Raw genomic sequence first — 22,487 nt, 5'->3', positions numbered from 1 at the left:
CATATAGTAGATGTTTTAATAAATCTTATCCTGTGGCAAAGAAGACTAATATTTCTTTTACTGACCCAGATGGTAAAATGTAATTATTTCAAGAAACATTGACCTTATCCTCAAAAGTAGTTTGGCTATGAAACTATGGCCTTATGTCAACATAAATCTTTTCACCGTAGCGATACAAAATTAATATTTAGGAGTTAAATGTGAAAGATACCATGTTTTTCATTCTAGTCAAACGGCCTGAGGTTGAAAGATTGGAAGAAGAGCTATTCTCTTGATTCTGGATTTTGACGTTATCATTAAAATTAGTTGGGTCCATTAAACTGGTAGCTTTATGTCAACATAAATCTTTTCACCGTAGTGATACAAAATTAATATCTAGCAACTAAATATGAAAGATATTGGTTTGTAATTCAAGACAAACGGCTCAATGTTGTAAGATTGGAGGAACAGCTATTCTCTAGATTATGGAAAGAAGAAGAAGAAAGTGGCAAAACATAAACAAAACTTCGTCTGTCTTCTCGAGTTCTCGTCAGTTTTCTTATCTTTAGTGGTGTTTATTGCATCTTTTCACTTACGATTTACTTCTGAAGATACCATGAAGCTACGTGTAATAAACAGGTATATTTATCTTGTTGGTATCTTTATATATTTTTATATTATAAGCATAAAATGAGCCATGTGACCTAAGCGAATCGACGGCTAGAATATGTGTCAGAAAACTAAGTGACGAAGTTAAAAGGTTTTGAATATATTTCTGTTGATTATAGGGAATTAAAATCGAATCCAATTTTTTATAATACGAGATTTTGATTTTCTCTTTTATATTGGGAAATTGGTGTAAATTGGGGCCACAAAACTTACTGAATTTCGAATATATTTCGGTTGATTTTAGGGAATTATGACCGAATCCAATTTTTTATAATACGAGATTTTGATTTTCTCTATTATATAGGGAAATTGGTGAAAACTGTGGCCACAAAAACTTACTGAATTTCGAATATATTTCGGTTGATTATAGGGAATAAAGATCGAATCCAATTTCTTTATAATACGAGATTTTGGTTTTCTCTTTTATATCGGGAAATTAGTGCAAATTGTGGCCACAAAATTTACTGAATTTCGATAAACAAATTTATGATGGTAAACGAAAAACAAAATTATTATCATAATCATAATTACAACTAGTTTTTACCTCCACCAAGGAGGTTAGAAAATCGAGTTTGTTTATTAATTGTTTATCTTGTGAAGGAGGTTATAAAATCGAGTTTGTTTATTAATTGTTTATCTTGTGAAGGAGGTTATAAAATCGAGTTTGTTTATTAATTGTTTATCTTGTGAAGGAGGTTATAAAATCGAGTTTGATTATTAATTGTTTATCTTGTGAAGGAGGTTATAAAATCGAGTTTGTTTATTAATTGTTTATCTTGCGAAGGAGGTTATAAAATCGAGTTTGTTTATTAATTGTTTATCTTGTGAAGGAGGTTAGAAAATCGATTTTGTTTATCAATTGTTTATCTTGAGAAGGAGGTTATAAAATCGAGTTTGTTTACCAATTGTTTATATTATGAAGGAGGTTATAAAATCGAGTTTGTTTATTAATTGTTTATCTTGTGAAGGAGGCTATAAAATCGAGTTTGTTTATTAATTGTTTATCTTGTGAAGGAGGTTATAAAATCGAGTTTGTTTATCAATTGTTTATCTTGTGAAGGAGGTTATAAAATCGAGTTTGTTTATTAATTGTTTATCTTGTGAAGGAGGTTATAAAATCGAGTTTGTTTATCAATTGTTTATCTTGCGAAGGAGGTTATAAAATCGAGTTTGTTTATCAATTGTTTATCTTGCGAAGGAGGTTATAAAATCGAGTTTGTTTATCAATTGTTTATCTTGCGAAGGAGGTTATGAAATCGAGTTTGTTTATTAATTGTTTATCTTGTGAAGGAGTTTATAAAATGGAGTTTGTTTATTGATTGTTTATCTTGTGAAGGAGGTTATAAAATCGAGTTTGTTTATCAATTGTTTATCTTGTGAAGGAGGTTATAAAATCGAGTTTGTTCATTAATTGTTTATCTTGTGAAGGAGGTTATAAAATCGAGTTTGTTTATCAATTGTTTATCTTGTGAAGGAGGTTATAAGATCGAGTTTGTTTATTAATTGTTTATCTTGTGAAGGAGGTTATAAAATCAAGTTTGTTTATTAATTGTTTATCTTGTGAAGGAGGTTATAAAATCGAGTTTGTTTACCAATTGTTTATCTTGTGAAGGAGGTTAGAAAATCGAGTTTGTTTATTAATTGTTTATCTTGTGAAGGAGGTTATAAAATCGAGTTTGTTTATCAATTGTTTATCTTGTGAAGGAGGTTATAAAATCGAGTTTGTTTATCAATTGTTTATCTTGTGAAGGAGGTTATAAAATCGAGTTTGTTTATTAATTGTTTATCTCGTGAAGGAGGTTATAAAATCGAGTTTGTTTATTAATTGTTTATCTCGTGAAGGAGGTTATAAAATCGAGTTTGTTTATCAATTGTTTAACTTGTGAAGGAGGTTAGAAAATCGAGTTTGTTTATTAATTGTTTATCTTGCGAAGGAGGTTATAAAATCGAGTTTGTTTATTAATTGTTTATCTTGTGAAGGTTATAAAATCGAGTTTGTTTATTAATTGTTTATCTTGCGAAGGAGGTTAGAAAATCGAGTTTGTTTATTAATTGTTTATCTTGCGAAGGAGGTTAGAAAATCGAGTTTGTTTATCAATTGTTTATCTTGTGAAGGAGGTTATAAAATCGAGTTTGTTTATCAATTGTTTATCTTGTGAAGGAGGTTATAAAATCGAGTTTGTTTATTAATGGTTTATCTTGTGAAGGAGGTTAGAAAATCGAGTTTGTTTATTAATTTTTTATCTTGCGAAGGAGGTTATAAAATCGAGTTTGTTTATCAATTGTTTATCTTGTGAAGGAGGTTAGAAAATCGAGTTTGTTTATCAATTGTTTATCTTGTGAAGGAGGTTATAAAATCGAGTTTGTTTATAAATTGTTTATCTTGTGAAGGAGGTTAAAAAATCGAGTTTGTTTATTCATTGTTTATCTTGTAAAGGAGGTTATGAAATCGAGTTTGTTTATTAATTGTTTATCTTGCGAAGGAGGTTATAAAATCGAGTTTGTTTATTAATTGTTTATCTTATGAAGGAGGTTATAAAATCGAGTTTGTTTATTCATTGTTTATCTCGTGAAGGAGGTTATAAGATCGAGTTTGTTTATTAATTGTTTATCTTGTGAAGGAGGTTATAAAATCGAGTTTGTTTATTAATTGTTTATCTTGCGAAGGAGGTTATAAAATCGAGTTTGTTTATTAATTGTTTATCTTATGAAGGAGGTTAGAAAATTAAGTTTGTTTATTAATTGTTTATCTTGTGAAGGAGGTTATGAAATCGAGTTTGTTTATTAATTGTTTATCTTGTGAAGGAGGTTATAAAATCGAGTTTGTTTATTAATTGTTTATCTTGTGAAGGAGGTTATAAAATCGAGTTTGTTTATCAATTGTTTATCTTGTGAAGGAGGTTATAAAATCGAGTTTGTTTATTAATTGTTTATCTTGTGAAGGAGGTTATAAAATCGAGTTTGTTTATCAATTGTTTATCTTGTGAAGGAGGTTATAAAATCGAGTTTGTTTATTAATTGTTTATCTTGTGAAGGAGGTTATAAAATCGAGTTTGTTTATCAATTGTTTATCTTGTGAAGGAGGTTATAAAATCGAGTTTGTTTATTAATTGTTTATCTTGTGAAGGAGGTTATAAAATCGAGTTTGTTTATTAATTTTTTTATCTTGCGAAGGAGGTTATAAAATCGAGTTTGTTTATCAATTGTTTATCTTGTTAAGGAGGTTAGAAAATCGAGTTTGTTTATTAATTGTTTATCTTGTGAAGGAGGTTATAAAATCGAGTTTGTTTATTAATTGTTTATCTTGTGAAGGAGGTTATAAAATCGATTTTGTTTATCAATTGTTTATCTTGTGAAGGAGGTTATGAAATCGAGTTTGTTTATTAATTGTTTATCTTGTGAAGGAGGTTAGAAAATCGAATTTGTTTATTAATTGTTTATCTTGTGAAGGAGGTTAGAAAATCGAGTTTGTTTATTAATTGTTTATCTTGTGAAGGAGGTTAGAAAATCGAGTTTGTTTATTAATTGTTTATCTAGTGAAGGAGGTTATAAAATCGAGTTTGTTTATCAATTGTTTATCTTGTGAAGGAGGTTATAAAATCGAGTTTGTTTATCAATTGTTTATCTTGTGAAGGAGGTTATAAAATCGAGTTTGTTTATTAATTGTTTATCTTGTGAAGGAGGTTATAAAATCGAGTTTGTTTATTCATTGTTTATCTTGTGAAGGAGGTTATAAAATCGAGTTTGTTTATTCATTGTTTATCTTGTGAAGGAGGTTATAAAATCGAGTTTGTTTATTCATTGTTTATCTTGTGAAGGAGTTTATAAAATCGAGTTTGTTTATCAATTGTTTATCTTGTGAAGGAGGTTATAAAATCGAGTTTGTTTATTAATTGTTTATCTTGTGAAGGAGGTTATAAAATCGAGTTTTTTTTATTAATTGTTTATCTTGTGAAGGAGGTTATAAAATCGAGTTTGTTTATTAATTGTTTATCTTGTGAAGGAGGTTATAAGATCGAGTTTGTTTATCAATTGTTTATCTTGTGAAGGAGGTTATAAAATCGAGTTTGTTTATTAATTGTTTATCTTATGAAGGAGGTTATAAAATCGAGTTTGTTTATCAATTGTTTATCTTGTGAAGGAGGTTATAAAATCGAATTTGTTTATTAATTGTTTATCTTGTGAAGGAGGTTATAAAATCGAGTTTGTTTATCAATTGTTTATCTTGTGAAGGAGGTTATAAAACCGAGTTTGTTTAGTAATTGTTTATCTTGTGAAGGAGGTTATAAGATCGAGTTTGTTTATCAATTGTTTATCTTGTGAAGGAGGTTAGAAAATCGAGTTTGTTTATTAATTGTTTATCTTGTGAAGGAGGTTATAAAATCGAGTTTGTTTATTAATTGTTTATCTTGTGGAGGAGGTTATAAAATCGAGTTTGTTTATCAATTGTTTATCTTGTGAAGGAGGTTATAAAATCGAGTTTGTTTATTAATTGTTTATCTTGTGAAGGAGGTTATAAAATCGAGTTTGTTTATCAATTGTTTATCTTGTGAAGGAGGTTATAAAATCGAGTTTGTTTATCAATTGTTTATCTTGTGAAGGAGGTTATAAAATCGAGTTTGTTTATCAATTGTTTATCTTGTGAAGGAGGTTATAAAATCGAGTTTGTTTATCAATTGTTTATCTTGTGAAGGAGGTTAGAAAATCGAGTTTGTTTATCAATTGTTTATCTTGTGAAGGAGGTTATAAAATCGAGTTTGTTTAGTAATTGTTTATCTTGTGAAGGAGGTTATAAAATCGAGTCGGTGTATTTATTTATTTAACTTGTGGCTGTTTATTTGTCTGTCTGTGGACAGGAATACGTCAAAACTACTCGACGGATTTTGATGAAATTTCCACCACAGATAGACCTTAGGTCATGGACGTCTCCATTAACTTTTGGCTAAAGTTAGAAATCTCGACTTTCTCTTATTAATATTACTACTATAATCATAATTGTAAAAATAGAACATTAATCACATATATGTACAAGTCAATAAATCTCAAATATAGGTTAATATACAAGATTGACATCCTTATTATTACAATTATATATTATTGATATGACTATACTATGATCATGATGAAAATATTGGAATAAAAATCACTTAGGCCTTATTATTATTATTATTATTATTATTATTATTATCATTATTATTATTATTATTATTATTTATTATTATTGTTATGATTATTATTATTATTATTATCATTATTATTATTATTATTATTATTATTATTATTATTATTGTTGTTATGATTATGATTATTATTATTATTATTATTATTATTATTATTATTATTAGTATTATTATTATTATCATTATTATTATTACTAGCCAAGCTACAACCCTAGATGGAAAAGCAAGATGCTATAAGTCCAAGGGCTCCAATAGGGAAAAATAGCACAGTGAGGAAAGGAAGTAAGGAAATAAATAAATGATGCGAACAAATTAACAATAAATCATTCTAAATACAGTAACAATGTCAAAACAGATATGACATATATAAACTATTAGCAACGTCAAAACAGATATATATATATATATATATATATATATATATATATATATATATATATATATATATATATATCTATATATATATATATATATATATATATATATATATATATATATATCATATGTATATATGTCATATATATCAGTCAAGCCAATAATATTTCTTATTATTCGGGTCTAGTATTATATATTGAGTTAGATTTCGGTGAAGTTTTTTATTATTGCCTGAAAATGTTACAGATTCATAATTTAGAAATATCTGTCTTGGGTTAGAGTTCTCTTGCTTGAGGGTACACTCGACAAACTGTTCTACCTTATTTATCTTCCTTTTATATTTTTAAAGTTTTTATACTTTATATATGAAAGATTTATTCTAATGTTGTTACAATTCTTAAAATATTTTATTTTAATTGTTAATTACTTCTCTTGTGGTTTATTTATTTCCTTATTTCCTTTCCTCACTGTGCTATTTTCTCTGTTGGAGCCCCTGGGCTTATAGCACCTTGCTTTTCCTACTAGGGTTGTTGCCTGGCTAATAATAATAATAATAATAATAATATCGTCGTTTTATAAGAAATCATATCAAAACAGCTGTTTGTTATCCAATTTCTTCATCGTTTTCTATACAGTATGACCCAATATTTAAGGGAAACCACAAGAATAGAAAAAACATGAACATAAACCTATTTTATGCATAGAGATATTTAATATAAACCTTAAAAAACGAAATGAAATAGTTATATCAAACGCCATAGATTCTTCAACCTTTTCCTTATAGTACGACCTAACACTTGAGGAAAAACGGGAGAAATATAAAAAGCAAAAACATTAATCACTATATTATATAAAGAGACATTTAATATAAGCATTAAAAAACGAAATTGAATATTTATAGTTTTATTAAATGCTATAGAATCTTCTTTTTCCTTATAATAAGACCTAATATTTCAGGAAAAACAAGAGAAATATAAAAAGCTTAAATATTAATCACTATATTATCTATAGAGTCATTTAATATAAACTATAGAAAACGGATTTGAGTACTTACAGTTGCATGAAATGCCATGAAGTTTTTGTCTTTTTCCTTATAGTACGACCTAAGACTTGAGGAAAAACACGAGATTATAAAAAGCATGAAGAGGAATATGTATCTTATATATGGAGATATTTAATATGAACTTTAGAAAACGGATATGAATATTAAAGTTGCATAAGATCTTACAAAATTTCTAGAAGTTGATAAAGATTTTTAGTATGTTTTCGTAAAATGTTATTCCAAATCAAAGGAAAAAATGGTGAAAACTATATAAAAACATAAGCATTGAACACTATCTTTTCTATAAAAGGATTTAATATAAACATCAAAATATGAATTTAAATACATAAGGGTTTTCTGTAGAAATCGTCAAAGATTGTTGTTAGCATGTTTTCGTGAAATGTCATTTCTAACCAAAGGAAAAACCGGGAAAATATATATAAAAACATAAGCATTAAACACTCTTATCTATAGAAACATTTAATATAAATATTAGAAAATGAAATAGAGTCCTTAAACTTGCTTAAAATCCAAAGAAATTTTCTGAAGTCGATAAAGATCGTTAGCGTGAAATCAGTCTACGAAGACAATGTTTTCGTGAAATGTCCTTCCAAACCAAAGGAAAAATCGGGAAAAATATATAAAAACATAAGCATTAAACACTATCTTATCTATAGAACCATTTAATATAAACATCAGAAAACGTATATGAATACTTCAAGTTGCTTAAAATCCTTCAAACTTTTTGATAGAAGTTGACGAAGATCGTTGCTAGCATGAAATCAGTCTACGAAGACAATGTTTTCGTGAAATGTCGTTCCAAACCAAAGGAAAAATGGGGAAAAATATATAAAACATAAGCATTAAACACTATCTTATCTATAGAACCATTTTATATAAATATTAGAAAATGAAATGGAGTACTTAAAGTTGCTTAAAATCCTTCAAACTTTTTGATAGAAGTTGACGAAGATCGTTGCCAGCATGAAATCAGTCTACGAAGAAAAGGTTTTCGTGAAATGTCATTTCAAACCATAGGAAAAATCGGGAAAAATATATAAAAACATAAGCATTAAACACTATCTTATCTTTTAGAACCACTTAATATATATATTAGAAAACGAAATGGAGTACTTAAAGTTGCTTAAAATCTAAAGAAATCTTCAGAAGTCGACGAAGATCGTTAGCGTGAAATCAGTCTTCGAAGACAATGTTTTCGTGAAATGTCATTTCAAACCATAGGAAAAACCGGGAAAAATATATAAAAACATAAGCATTAAATACTATATTATCTATAGAACCATTTAATATATATATTAGAAAACGAAATGGAGTACTTATAGTTGCTTAAAATCCAAAGAAATCTTCTGAAGTCGACGAAGATCGATAGCGTGAAATCAGTCTCCGAAGAATATGTTTTCGTGAAATGTCATTTCAAACCATAGGAAAAACCGGGAAAAATATATAAACACATAAGCATTAAACACTTATATATAGAACCACTTAATATATATATTAGAAAATGAAATGGAGTACTTAAAGTTGCTTAAAATCCAAAGAAATTTCCAGTAGAAGTCGTCAAAGATTGTTAGCGTGAAATCAGTCTACGAAGACAATGTTTTCGTGAAATGTCATTTCAAACCATAGGATAAATAGTGAAAAATATATGAAATATAAGCATTAAACACTATCTTATCTATAGAACCATTTAATATAGATATTAGAAAACGAAATGGAGTACTTAAAGTTGCTTCAAAACTACGAAGCAGTCGTCAAAGATTGTCAGCGTGAAATCAGTCTCCGAAGAAAATGCTTATGTTTGTCGTTACAAACCAAAGGAAAAATATAGAAAAACATAAGCATTAAACACTTTTTTATCTATAAAACCATTTAATATATATATTAGAAAATGAAATGGAGTACTTAAAGATGCTTAAAATCCAAAGAAATCTTCTGAAGTCGACAAAGATCGTTAGCGTGAAATCAACCTACGAAGAAAAGGCTTAAGTTTGCCGTTACAAACCAAAGGAAAAATAAGGAACGAGGAAAGTTATGGTATGAGACCCTCGCCCCACATCTCGCAGAGGGGAAGAAGAGGAGAAAGAGGAAGAAATGGAAGAAAGAGAGCTGTATATAAGGAAAGAACGAGCCCCCATTGGTACGGACGCTCTTAGATCGTAAGCTATCTTCTGTTTGTTGACACCCGGATATCTGCCATAGAGGTCAGTGAATTTAGTGACGAGAGAAAGGTGGAATAGATTTTATCTTATTTATTCACTTATTTACTTATTTCTCCACTGAGTGGAGACGAAATAAGCACAGTGATAGCTTTCGAAATAAACTGTAAATACGGAAAAAATCATATTTCTTATATTCATTCATTTACTTATTTACTTATTTAACTACTGAGTGAAGATGAAATTGCGCCCAGGCGAAAGGTGGAAATAATTTAATCTTATTTATTCACTTATTTACTTATTTCTCTACTGAATGAAGACGTAATAAGCACAGTGATAGCTTTCGAAATAAGTTGCAAACACGGAAAAAATCATATTTTTTATATTTATTCATTTACTTATTCACTTATTTAACTACTGAGTGAAGACGAAATGGAGCAGTGATAGCTTTCGAAATAAGTTCCAAACGCGGAATAAGGCCGGATTTTACCTTACTTATTTACTTATTCATTCATTCACTTATTTATTCACTTATCTACTGAGTGAAGACGAAATAAGCAAAGTGATAACTTTTTAAATAAGCTTTAAACACGGAAAAAGTCGGGTTTTTTTCTTATTTATTTATTTACTTATTTTTTTCAATCCCTTGTTTATTTATTTACTTATTTTTTCAATCCCTTGTTTATTTATTTACTTATTCATTCACTTATTTATTCATTTACTTATTTATTTATTACCTTATCTATATATTTACTTATTTATTCATTTATTTGTTTATTTACTTATTTATTCGTTCCCTTTTTATTTACTTATTTATTCAGTCCCTTATTTATTTACTTATTTTCTTCAGTCCCTTATTTATTTACTTATTCATTCATCCTATCATTTATTTATTTACTTATTTATTCATTCACTTATTTGTTTACCTATTTATTCAGTCCCTTATTTTTTTACTTATTTATTCATTCCCTTATTTATAATTTACTTATACATTCATTCCCCTATTTATTTGTATACTTATTTATTAATTCCCTTATTTACGTATTTACTTATTCATTCATTCCCATATTCATTTACTTATTTATTCATTCCTTTATTTATTTATTTACTTATTTATTAATGCATTTACTTATTTATTCATTCCCTTGTGTATTTACTTATTTATTCATTACCTTATGTATTTACTTATTTTTTTATTCCCTTATTTATTTATTAACTTATTTATTCATTCACTTATTTATTCATTTACCTATTTATTAATGCATTTACTTATTCATTCATTCCCTTATGTATTTACTTATCTATTCATTCCCTTATGTATTTACTTATTTATTCATTCCCTTATTTATTCATTTATTCGAAATAAGCTATAGAATATAATTTATACTGAAATCTATAGTATAATGGTGACGAAGATTATTTTTATATATAAATGAGCAACGTTGGAGACTCTAAAATGGCAACCCTCTGATTTGTAACGCCAGTTTTAAAGGTTTAAAGGCCGCACATGAATGGCAGAGGTAAGGGAAAGTGCTATTTCCCTATCAAGCAGGACAATGCCCTAGAGACTGGCCATATATACATATGATCAGCGCCCAAACCCCCTATTTACCCAAGCTAGGGCCAAGGAGGGCCAGGCAGCGGCTGCTGATGACTCAGCAGATAGACCTATATAGGCTTCCCCAAACCCCCATCGTAGTTCACATGGATGGTGAGGTTACAGCGACCAAACAAACTAACGAGTTTGAGCGATACTCGAACAGCAGTCTGGTGTTCACCAGTCAGGGACGTTATCACATCGGCCATCACATCAGATCGATGGCTTGAATTCAAGACAATATTTTTCAAGAGGATTTTATTTTCTTGATTTTCTTATACGCTTCTAGCCGTTCAAAACAATACCACGATTTATTTCTTTAAGAAAAAAAAATATAAATATATATATATATATATATATATATATATATATATATATATATATATATATATATATATATATATATGTATATATATATATATATATATATATATATATATATATATATATATATATATATATATATATATATATATATATATATATATATATATATATATAGATTAAAATCCTTATTACCGCTTGAGGTGGATGAATTGAATTCAAGACAATATTCTCAAAAGAATTATTTTTTTTTTCATTTTCTTGAAAAAAAAAAAAAAAAAAAAAAAAAAAAAAAAAAAAAAAAAAAAAAAAAAAAAAAAAAAAAAAATGTATAAATTAAAATCCTTGTATACTTTTAGCCGTTCAAAACAAAATCACGATTAAATCAAATAATTGAAATTCGCTTTTTGTGCATTAATTAAAGATATGACTGTAGGTCTAATTTCTTCAGTATGTATACTGAATGTTCTCACAGGCCCCAACGCTGGGCTGTTTAACCCATATTTATAAACCCATTCCAAGAAACGTAATACATTTATAAATATAAGTAAGATGCAATTTCGAAATGACTTCAACACAGAAATCTATTTTTGGCATGACAAGTACTCTGTCAAGCTATACTCCAGTAACTCATTGTTGTGAATTTAGTCATAATACCAATGGAGAAAATTGTCTTTGACATCACAGCCGAAAATTTTCCTATTTTGTCGATCCATCCTCTTCTCTTTCTGCCCCTGCTCCTGTTATTCTTTATGTTAAAAAGGCTTTTCATAATCCACAAGTTAGTGGCCAATGTGGTAACGTTCCTGACTGGTGAATACCAGATTGGGGTTCGAGTCCCGCTCATAACTCGTTGGTTTCTTTGGTCGCTGCAACCTCACCATTCTTGTAAGCTAAGGAGGGGGGAGGGGTGCTATAGGTTTATCTGCTGACTCATCAGCAGCCATTGCCTGGCCCTCCTTGGTCCTAGCTTGGGTGGAGATGGTGCTTGGCGCTGATCATATGTATATTTGGTCAGTCTCTAAGGCATTGTCCTGCTTGCTAGGGCAATGTCCCTGTCCCTTGCCTCTGCCATTCATGAGCGGCCTTTAAACCCTTTAAATACAATCAAAAGTGGATTTCTATATTCTACGCATTTCTGTACATCATGTGTTAAAATGAAAATTTCGTCAGTACAACTAATATTCCATAAATATTGGTTATCTTACTTACTTTAAGGGCTGCTATTCTGTTCCTATACTGCAGGGGAACCCTATTCTCTACAGGACCTTCACAGTTATTTTATATTATATATTCAAGGCATTCAGCATCTCACACCGCATATTGCTCGTTTATTGTCAAATCCACATTATCGAAGCATTTAAGATTCAAGAAAGTCTTCAGTTTCCTTTTTTAAAGCCTTAATATCTCCAGTCCCAAGTAATAACAATTATCTCGTTTCTGGCGTCGTGATTTCTGGGGGTGTGAATAGAGACTTCGGGACTCTGAGTATGTGTTTTCAAGGATCCTAAATGAATAGGCGATTTTTGAGACCCCTAAAACTTAGGACCTTGAAGGTCACCAAAGATTTTTCATGTCTTCAATGATCACCAATCCATAGGTGATCTTTGTGACCCCTAAAACTTAGGACCTCGTAGGTCACCAAAGTTTTTTCATGTGTCTTCAAGGTTCATAAATCCATAGGCAATCTTTCTGACCCCTAAAACTTAGGACCTCGAAGGTCACCAAGGATTTTTCATGTGTCTTCAAGGATCACCAATCCATAGGCGATCTTTGTGACCACGAAATCTTAGGACCTCAATGGTTACCAAAGATTTTTCATGTGTCTTCAAGGATCACCAATCCATAGGCGATCTTTGTGACCCCTAAAACTTAGGACCTTGAAGTTCACCAAAGATTTTTCATGTCTTCAAGGATCACAAATCCATAGGCAATCTTTCTGACCCCTAAAACTTAGGACCTCGAAGGTCACCAAGGATTTTTCATGTGTCTTCAAGGATCAAAAATCCTTAGACGATCTTTGTGACCCCTAAAACTTAGGACCTCGAAGGTCACCAAGGATTTTTCATGTCTTCAACGATCACAAATCCATAGGCAATCTTTCTGACCCCTAAAACTTAAGACCTCGAAGGTCACCAAGGATTTTTCATGTGTCTTCAAGGATCACCAATCCATAGGCGATCTTTGTGACCACGAAATCTTAGGACCTCAATGGTTACCAAAGATTTTTTAGGCGTTTTGAAGCTCACCAATCCATAAGCAATCTTTGTGACTCCTAAAACTTAGGACCTCGAAAGTCGCCAAAGATTTTGCATGTGTCTTCAAGGATCCTCAATCCATAGGCAATCTTTGTGACCACGAAATCTTAGGACCTCGTAGGTCACCAAAGGTTTTTTATGTGTCTTCAAGGATCACAAATCCATAGGCAATCTTTTGACCCCTAAAACTTAGGACCTCGAGGGTCACCAAGGATTTTTCATGTGTCTTCAAGGATCACAAATCCATAGGCAATCTTTGTGACCACGAAATCTTAGGACCTCAATGGTTACCAAAGATTTTTCATGTGTCTTCAAGGATCACAAATCCAAAGACGATCTTTGAGACCCCTAAAACTTAGGACCTTGAAGGTCACCAAAGATTTTTCGTGTCTTCAAGGATCACCAATCCAAAGGTGATCTTTGTGACTCCTAAAAAATAGGATCTCGAAGGTCACCAAAGATATTTTAGGCGTTTTCAAGGATCACCAATCCATAGGCGATCTTTGTGACCACGAAATCTTAGGACCTCAATGGTTACCAAAGATTTTTCATGTGTCTTCAAGGATCACCAATCCAAAGGTGATCTTTGAGACCCCTAAAACTTAGGACCTTGAAGGTCACCAAAGATTTTTCGTGTCTTCAAGGATCACCAATCCATAGGAGATCTTTGTGACTCCTAAAACTTAGGACCTCGAAGGTCACCAAAGATATTTTAGGCGTTTTCAAGGATCACCAATCCAAAGGCGATCTTTCTGACCATCAAATCCTAGGACCTCAGTAGTCACCAAAGTTTCTTTTACAACTAAACTAAATATAGATAACCACCTTAACAATGGCCTGCATTGGGCACTAAGAACAAAGGCATTGCTGACCACATAATCAAAAGATTCTAATTCATCATGTAATAACCACCTGAACCTGAACAATGGCCTGCATTGGGCACTAAGAACAAAGGCATTGCTGATCACATAAGCAAAAGATTCTAATTCATCATGTAATAACCAACTGAACCTGAACAATGGCCTGCATTGGACACTAAGAACAAAGGCATTGCTGACCACATAATCAAAAGATTCTAATTCATCATATAATAACCACCTGATCCTGAACAATGGCTTGCATTGGGCACCAAGAACAAAGGCATTGCTGACCACATAAACAAAAGACTCTAATTCATCACAGAAATAAATGTCTTTAAGAATAACTAAAGCAAAGACTTTCATTCATAATAAAACAGAAATTTCTGTATTTTTCTCCCTTTTCCTTTGTACTTCCCTAAATATCATTATAGCATATTTGGTATTAATCAAATTAATTAAAAGATAACTTCTCTTTATCAAAGTAGTTCTTAGTAACAGGCTTAGCCTTTTCAAACAATTCTTTAAATATTACAAGTGAAATTCCTTTTCAAAAGGAATTCTAAACTAAAGCTACCCTTTTTCCGAATATGTTCTAATGAATTATTTTCTATTTAAAAACGTTTTTTTCAATAACAACTTGGAAAAAATAGTTCTGTATGTACTGACAAAGGTGTTCCTCCCCTTTCAAGAAAGATCATTATGAATATCTTCCATCACTCAAATAATCTTTCTTGAAGGAGTTCCTAATCAATAATTAATACCTTACGAAAAGGGTCCTTATGGATGTCCTTCAATAAACAAGCCTTTAACATTACTTTTCCATAGTTGTTTTGATGACCGAGATTAAGGGTAGACTCAGGCACACTATTCTATCTGTTTCTTTATTTTCGCTGGGCTTTTCCTTGTTGAGTCCCTTGGGCTTAGAGCATCCTGCTTTTCCAACTAGTGTTGTAACTTAGCTATTAGTAGTAGTAGTAGCAGTAATATTAGGAATAATAACAATAATAATCATCATCATCATCATCTCATTCTATGCCTATTAACGCAAAGGGCCCCAGTTAGATTTCGCCAGTCGTTTCTTATCTTGAGCTTTTAAATCAATGCTTCTCCATTCATCATCTCCTACTTCACGCTTCATAGTCCACAGCCATGTAGGTCTGTGTCTCAACTATTCTAGTGCCTTGTGGAACTCAGTTGAAAGTTTAGAGAACAAATCTCTCTTGGGGAATGCGAAGAGCATGCCCAAACCCTCTCCATCTACCCCTCACCATGATCTCATCCACATATAGCACTTGAGCAATCTCTCTTATCGTTTCATTTCCAAAACGCAGATGACGAGACGACCTTCCAGCGCACTACTGATGGCTACCATCGTGGCCGTCCTCTTCCTGGGTAGTGCCAAGGCGGAGGAGGATGATGACGCCCGAGCAGCGAGGCTCTTCGCCTTCTACTCCACCACCCAGGTCACCAAGCTCACCACTGTCACCATCACTGGGCTCACAACATGCTTCAGCACAGCTAGCCAGGCTGCTCAGGGTGCTTGCCAAGGCCGCAAGAAGAGGACCGTGCCCTCGTAAGTGCTTCCTTTTCCAAGATGAATACCATTTATGTCATACTGGAATACTGCTTCCTCTGCCACTACTGTTTATGCTACCTCTACAGTTACTGGCATAACTATTGTATAAATAATGAATTTATAGAAGTGCATCAGGCTAATTTAATCACGTAATAACTGTATGATAGAAAGACACATCTATCTACTTCTTGAATTTATCTTTAAACACCTTCCTCAGAGCCATTGATGCTGACCTCTTCGACATGGAAGTCGGCGGGTTGGCAGGCAGCTTGGGAGAGGACTTCGAGGCTGAAGATTTAGTCAAACGGGAGGTTCCAGAACCCGCTAGAGAAGGGAGAAAGCTTACGATCTGGTCCACCAATTACACCACGATCACCGTCACCTCCACGTCCATTCAGAGTCTGACAACCATCTCTGCCACTGCTATCTGTACTTACCCGAACCAGTCCAATACGTGTTTTGGTTCTTAGTGGATTTACAAGGTTACCCGTGGCTATATGGCTGATCCTGGAGAAATTGTGGAGGTAACTATTGATGGTTTTATGTCTGGTAACTTTAATGTCATAGGCTAGAGCTTGATGGAAGTTTATCACTACTCTTAGCTAGATAATGTAATATGCTTTCCATTGACTAGAACTTGACCATGTAGAATTTTTTTACTGTCTTGTACTATACTGCATAATAGATTTTTTACTGTCGGGATTAAGACCTGTAAGATTTTTTCACTATCTGGGACTAGACCACCTAGTAGGGATTTCTATGTCTCATATTTGGCCATGTAAGATACGTTTCACTGTATCAAGCTAAATCCTGTGGGATATTTCTCAACGCCACCGACTAGGCCAACGAATTTCTCAACCATCTCAAACTAAACCACATTAGATATTTTCTACTCTTAAAACTTAAGCCTTGTGGGATACATTACCTTGTTTCGATCTGTGCTACGAGGCTTTTGCCAATTGAGAGAGCTGAAGGAAGCAACAGGCAGAGATTTAGGTGCATAACCTTAGAGGTCATGAACATGGCATCAAAACTTCCAATCTGAAAGACGGCGATGTTTTTGAAATACCGAAGACTTGGTCCTCTCAAAAAAAATAAATTGCCAGAAGAAAACCTTGGACAGAGAAATTTTATATCGAATCAAAGATCAATTAAGTGTTTTACTGTGAGTTTTGAGACTAGCTTTTATTATTATTAGAATTATGCCTTATAAAAGGAGATAGTTTGGCAAGTAATGAATAATCAAGAGGTATGAAGAGTAAGCCTAACCTAACTTAACCTTAATTTTATAGGATAAGTTCCATGTAATCCTCAAAGTAATCCAATTCTTTACACTATTTTATACAGATACTCTACATAATCTTTATCTTTCACATCAGAAACCAGATAACTATCTCCTTTTTTATTTCCATTTGTATCCCAGGTGGAAAATAACTCACAAATACATCTAGAAACACCACCCTAAAGTGAGAGAAACTTTCCCTGAAGGTTTCTTTCTTCAACTCCAGGAGAGGCTGCCTGAAATGCGAGAGATCAGGCATCTCATGATCTTCAACTCCGTTTGACTGTCTCTGTGACTGGCTACCTCTTACGTCGGGTCACGACGTTGGCCTGTTCCTTGAAACTTGGATTTATCGACTTTAGTCTTGTAAGCTGTTAAATGTAAGGTGCTCAGACTTTGTAACATATATAATTGTTTCATACTATTTATTGTAAATAAAAATATCAATGGAATTATATGTAAAATGACCCAGAAAGATGAATGATGATTATATTGATGAAGGGATTGGCTGCTTTCACCTTCAGTTGAATAAGATGCAATACATTTCAGCTCAAACCATGGAAAATTAATTTCTCTGAAAATTGGCAAATGTAATTTAGCTATGGAAAATACACATACACCTGAATGGACCAAAAAAAATGTGTTTACCAAATATTGGCATTAGAAATCCTTGAAAACTCCAGTCTTATGGATGATGATTGGTTTCTTAGTAACAATTTAGTGTCCACATATTTTGGAAGAGCAGTCATTTGACGCTGTTGAAGGCAAGGAAAATATGGATAGATTTATTGTAACTAAAATTTAGTTTTTCTATCTTGTGTATAAATAGAAATATCTAATTTCTTATCCACTAGATGATTTTTCCATTGTTTTTATAGTTAAGGCCCATGTTTCTTATCGCCATATTAGTCACAATTCAAAAGATTCCCTTCATCCAATTGCATCAGAGTTCTTTTTTTTTTTAAGCAGGTAATACTTATGGACTGAACAAACTAATTATCTTAGTCCCCCCCCCCATCCATGTGCTAGAACTACCAAGGTTACTCCATGTTACCAGAGAGTCCTTTAGTGTTGCTTTGGTTCTTAGGTGCACCAACACATCAGAGTTCTAGAGGCATGTGTTCTTGTATTTTAAAGTAAACAATACTCCAAGACTGAACAAACTGGTAAGCTTAGTCGCTCCATGTGCCAGAACTACCAAGTTTGCTCCTTGCTACTAGAGGGACCTTTAATGTTGCATCAACTCCTAAGTGTTCTAGAAACATCTGTTCTTGTATTTTTAAGTAAACAATACTCCAGGACTGAACAAACTGGTAAGTTTAGTCCCTCCGTGTGCCAGAACTACCAAGTTTGCTCCCTATTACTAGAGGGAATTTCTATGTTGCATCAACTCCTAGGTGTTCTAGAGACATCTGTTCTTGTATTTTTAAGTAAGCAATACTCCAGGACTGAACAAACTGATCAGCTTAGTCCCTCCATGTGCCAGAACTACCAAGTTTGCTCCTTGTTACTCGAGGGGCCTACAATTTAGCTTTGGCTCCTAGGTGTACCAATTTTTCAACATACTTCTTTACCTTCCTTACCTCTCAATTTCATGTCTTGCTACCCAACTTTTTCAGCCTCAACTTTATATTATAACGGTATCAGTTCCCCTTTCCCCGTTGCACCAATTCTAAATGGCTTCACAGACTTCAGCTCTCGGACTTATAGTCCCAGTTTCATTCACTCCTCCAGCCCACATAAAGAGGAGCAAAATTAACCTGAGCATAAGGTCAAGTGACTAGTACAGGTTTACTTCAGTTTCAGTTTTCCACATGCATTAATTGAACAGGTTATGAAAGTAGAATTTGAGGTTTTCATACTTTAATATAACTTAAATAGAATATTTACATTGTTTAGACTCTGAGCACGCAAGAAAAATTATTTCCTAAGCCTAAAAGTGACGCTGCAAAGTTAGATGTCAGTAGTCAACATCAATTTTGGATCATTACAAAGTTATACAAAAATCCTGAGTTATGTTTTCCAAATTTGATTTTAAATCTGAGCCAAGGATTCAAAATACTCTTATTTTCTCATCAGGAAGAGAAAAGCATTAACAATTTTGATCTTAAAAAGTTTGTTACCAATCAGAAGACAAACTGGTCTAACCATGCAAAGTTTACGCCACGTAACATCACTCCGGCAGAGTGGATTTTCGATTCTTGTATTTGTCGCCTGCTTACTTCATTATACCAAGACAGTATTCTTTTCCCATTTCTCTGGTGATTATCCAACAAAGCAACCAGCGGTGATGCCAGTTGCCGCGCACAGAGCAGAAGCAGAGACAGTTGTCCCAGCCAGGACTGAAGTGCTGGTAATTGTGATGGTAGAGAAGGCTGTCGACCAGATGGTTAGCTTCATCCCTTTTCTATTGTTTTCTTCGGCGCTTCTCTCTGATCTCTCTAAAGCTGCGTCGTCCTCGTCTGATGGGAAACTTCCATCTAGGTTACTCGATTCTGCGGGGCCAAGCTCATCGGCGTCGTCGAACCTGTTACCATTCAAACAATTCTGAGTTAATCCTTACATATAACTTATAATAAACTTTGGAATCTCAAAACTTTTGAGCAAATAGAAACATTATTACAATGTCACATTATGTAACTTTCCCAACACCTTAATGGCTGTACCGATATTCTAGAACTTACTTCGGGCTGCGAATGAACATTCTCTTCTTGCGGCCCAAACATGTCGGCGTGGCTATGGTTGAAAGGCAAGTATATAGACCGGTGATGGTTGTAGTTGTTAGCCTGGTCTGGGATGTGGTAGAGTAAAATGCAAATATTCTCTGGTCTCTCTCGCCGTCTTCATTCGCTGACCCGAACGACAGGAGGCCCACCAGAAGTAAAGGTATTATTGCCTTCATTCTCTGAAAAAGGAAGAGACTTGGGTCAGTGTAAATTTCTAATATTATCAGATATTAATTGATAGACAAGAACAACGACATAATGGGTCCCTAGAGATTACAAACATAGCTGGGGAAGGAAGAGAAGATGCTGGATTGATGAGCTAAGAAAGTTTGCGGGTATAGACTGGCATAGTAATGATAGATGGACAAGACGAATATGGATCTTAAAGATTGCAAATAAAGCAAGGGAAGAAAGAGAAGACAATGGATTGATGAGCTATGAAAATTTACTGGTATAGTCTAACATAGAAAGACCAGATACAGACGTGTGTGGAGGGACATGTCTGAGGCCTTTGTCCTGCAGTGGACCAGGAGTGCTGATGATGATGAAATATTATTGGAACAAAACCATTTATACTGATTCCAAAAGTCAGACCTCAGTTTTTCTGCATTCACAGAAACTCTCTCAATTATATTGGAATTGTACGATGTTGTGATACCTACAAAGCTTAAGCGATGATGTGTTTAAAACATTTGCTAATTTATAACGCCTTCAAAGCCAAATTAACTTCGCCCAGGGGACCATATTAGGCTTCTTAAATAGTTTCCCGTCCACCCAAACCGGTTTCTCTAGATACACGCTTCATTATGTAGTAGGCGTAGAGGTGTTTAAGAATAAGCTCGATAAACACCTAAGATGCATCCCAGACCATCCAAGACTGGAAGATGCAAAATACACCGGAAGATGCATTAGCAACTCTCTGCTGGATATACGAGGTGCCTCACACTGAGGGACCTGGGGGAACCCAAACATAGAATAAGGTAAGTCTTAATCTATGTCATCATCATCATATTCATCCTTATCAGGGCAAGATACAATTCGAGATATAGTTTATTATCAATGTTCTCGAATTTTTTAAAGATCATCACATGGTCGAAGAACTATTCGAGTTTCTTCCTGCAAAAGATTATCTCGAATTTCGATTGGGAAGTCATTCGAAATTAATATTTTCTAACATTACTTTTTTTTCCCTCACGTGCAAGAACTCGTGATCCTCACAATTCTGAGAAAAATGCATTTTTTGATGTAGTAAAGGTCTATAATGCCATGTTTGTTATTGTACTAGGAAGTAAATTTAGACCATATTAACTTCTATGCTGAGATAATATCTTTTTGTGTAGTGCCATAGCCTCTGTACCATGGTCTTCCACTGTCTTGGATTAGAGTTCTCTTGCTTGAAGGTACACTCGTGTACACTATTCTATCTTATTTCTCTTCCTCTTGTTTTGTTAAAGTTTTTATAGTTTATATAGGAAATATTTATTCTAATGTTACTGTTCTTAAGATATTTTATTTGTCCTTGTTTCCTTTACTCACTGGGTTATTTTCCCTGTTGGGGCCCCTGGGCTTATAACATTGTGCTTTTCCAACTAGGGTTGTAGCTTAGCAAGTAATGATAATAATAATAATAATAATGATAATAATAATAATAATAATAATAATAATAATAATAATAATAATAATAATAATAATAATAATAATAATAATAATAATGACAAAGAACACTGTGAAGCAAATGTTTAGTCATTAGAGAACCTATGTTAGTACTAATTACCAGAATAAATTTTGTATTTTCAAACAAACTTTTGTTGGCACTTGCCACTAGATAACTTGAACGATTGGAAATTTACAATTAATAAAAGTCTTTTAGGCTTATTTTCCTCGTATAACTATTGTTATTACAGTTAACAAAACATGCATTACTTATAAGCATAATAAGAACTATTGATTTTCATGTGATGTCGATTATAACGTTCAGTATATTTTCATTCCTTGAAACTTCAAAGTTAAACGAGCTAAGTAATGAATGTCAAACTTATCTACATCTCCGTGGCATGAAATCTTTGATAAGTAATAAATTACAGTATAGGCAGCGTTAAGTATTCATGAGCGTTATATATATGAATTATAAAACATAGCTGAAGATCAATTTCACATAATAATCAATGTGATGATGAAAATACGTTCCCTCTTAGTGAAAATCATAAGGAAGAAGAAGAGGTAGAGCGAATCAAAACAACAGTGTCGGAGACCAGAGTCGTTAGATTGAGAGCGCTGAACTGGCTCGCGTTTAGCCGAAATAATTCCGTAAAAAGTTTTGCCCTGAGAATATTTCGTGAATTCTTACCCGTCTCGGAGCTTCATCAGACTCTAGTGTTATCACAAAGCTAAATTAAACTGGAAATAAAGTTATTTCGGGGCCTGAATATGGAAAAATCTCCG

At 32.5% G+C, this 22,487-nt stretch overlaps 2 protein-coding genes across 3 annotated transcripts in view; one reads left to right on the top strand and one right to left on the bottom strand.

The window, feature by feature from the left end:
* The first annotated feature begins 489 nt into the window (after window positions 1-489).
* LOC137653375 (uncharacterized) lies at window positions 490-17,739 on the top strand. Of its 2 annotated transcripts, none has more exons than XM_068386734.1 (4): window positions 490-618; window positions 15,793-16,034; window positions 16,255-16,561; window positions 17,461-17,737. In XM_068386734.1, the coding sequence occupies exons 2-3, from the start codon at window positions 15,793-15,795 to the stop codon at window positions 16,505-16,507; spliced, it is 495 nt and encodes a 164-aa protein (XP_068242835.1). In that variant the 5' UTR covers window positions 490-618; the 3' UTR covers window positions 16,508-16,561; window positions 17,461-17,737. The 2 variants fall into 2 exon arrangements, with proteins under 2 accessions (XP_068242835.1, XP_068242836.1); XM_068386735.1 differs by lacking the exon at window positions 490-618 and adding an exon at window positions 9,361-9,467 and having other exon boundaries at window positions 17,461-17,739.
* Window positions 17,740-19,201: 1,462 nt separating this feature from the next.
* LOC137653374 (uncharacterized) overlaps window positions 19,202-22,487 on the bottom strand; it is a 10,803-nt gene continuing 7,517 nt past the window's right edge. Inside the window, exons 2-3 of the mRNA XM_068386733.1 lie at window positions 20,004-20,224; window positions 19,202-19,846 (exon numbers count right to left, since the gene is read on the bottom strand). Of these exons, the coding sequence (XP_068242834.1) occupies window positions 19,585-19,846; window positions 20,004-20,221 (480 nt within the window). The 5' untranslated portion in view covers window positions 20,222-20,224 and the 3' untranslated portion in view covers window positions 19,202-19,584. The remainder of the gene's footprint in view (window positions 19,847-20,003; window positions 20,225-22,487) is intronic.

This window comes from Palaemon carinicauda, chromosome 14 (genome assembly GCF_036898095.1).
Source record: "Palaemon carinicauda isolate YSFRI2023 chromosome 14, ASM3689809v2, whole genome shotgun sequence".
NCBI classification, from domain to species: domain Eukaryota; kingdom Metazoa; phylum Arthropoda; class Malacostraca; order Decapoda; family Palaemonidae; genus Palaemon; species Palaemon carinicauda.
This window is presented reverse-complemented; position numbering and strand designations above follow the sequence as displayed.

Excerpts from the sequence above, each read along its gene's own strand:
- LOC137653375 (XM_068386735.1), top strand. The coding sequence starts at position 15,793 with ATGACGAGACGACCTTCCAGCGCACTACTGATGGCTACCATCGTGGCC. Across the intron at positions 16,035-16,254 it reads AAGAAGAGGACCGTGCCCTC|AGCCATTGATGCTGACCTCT; the intron begins GTAAGTGCTTCC and ends CACCTTCCTCAG.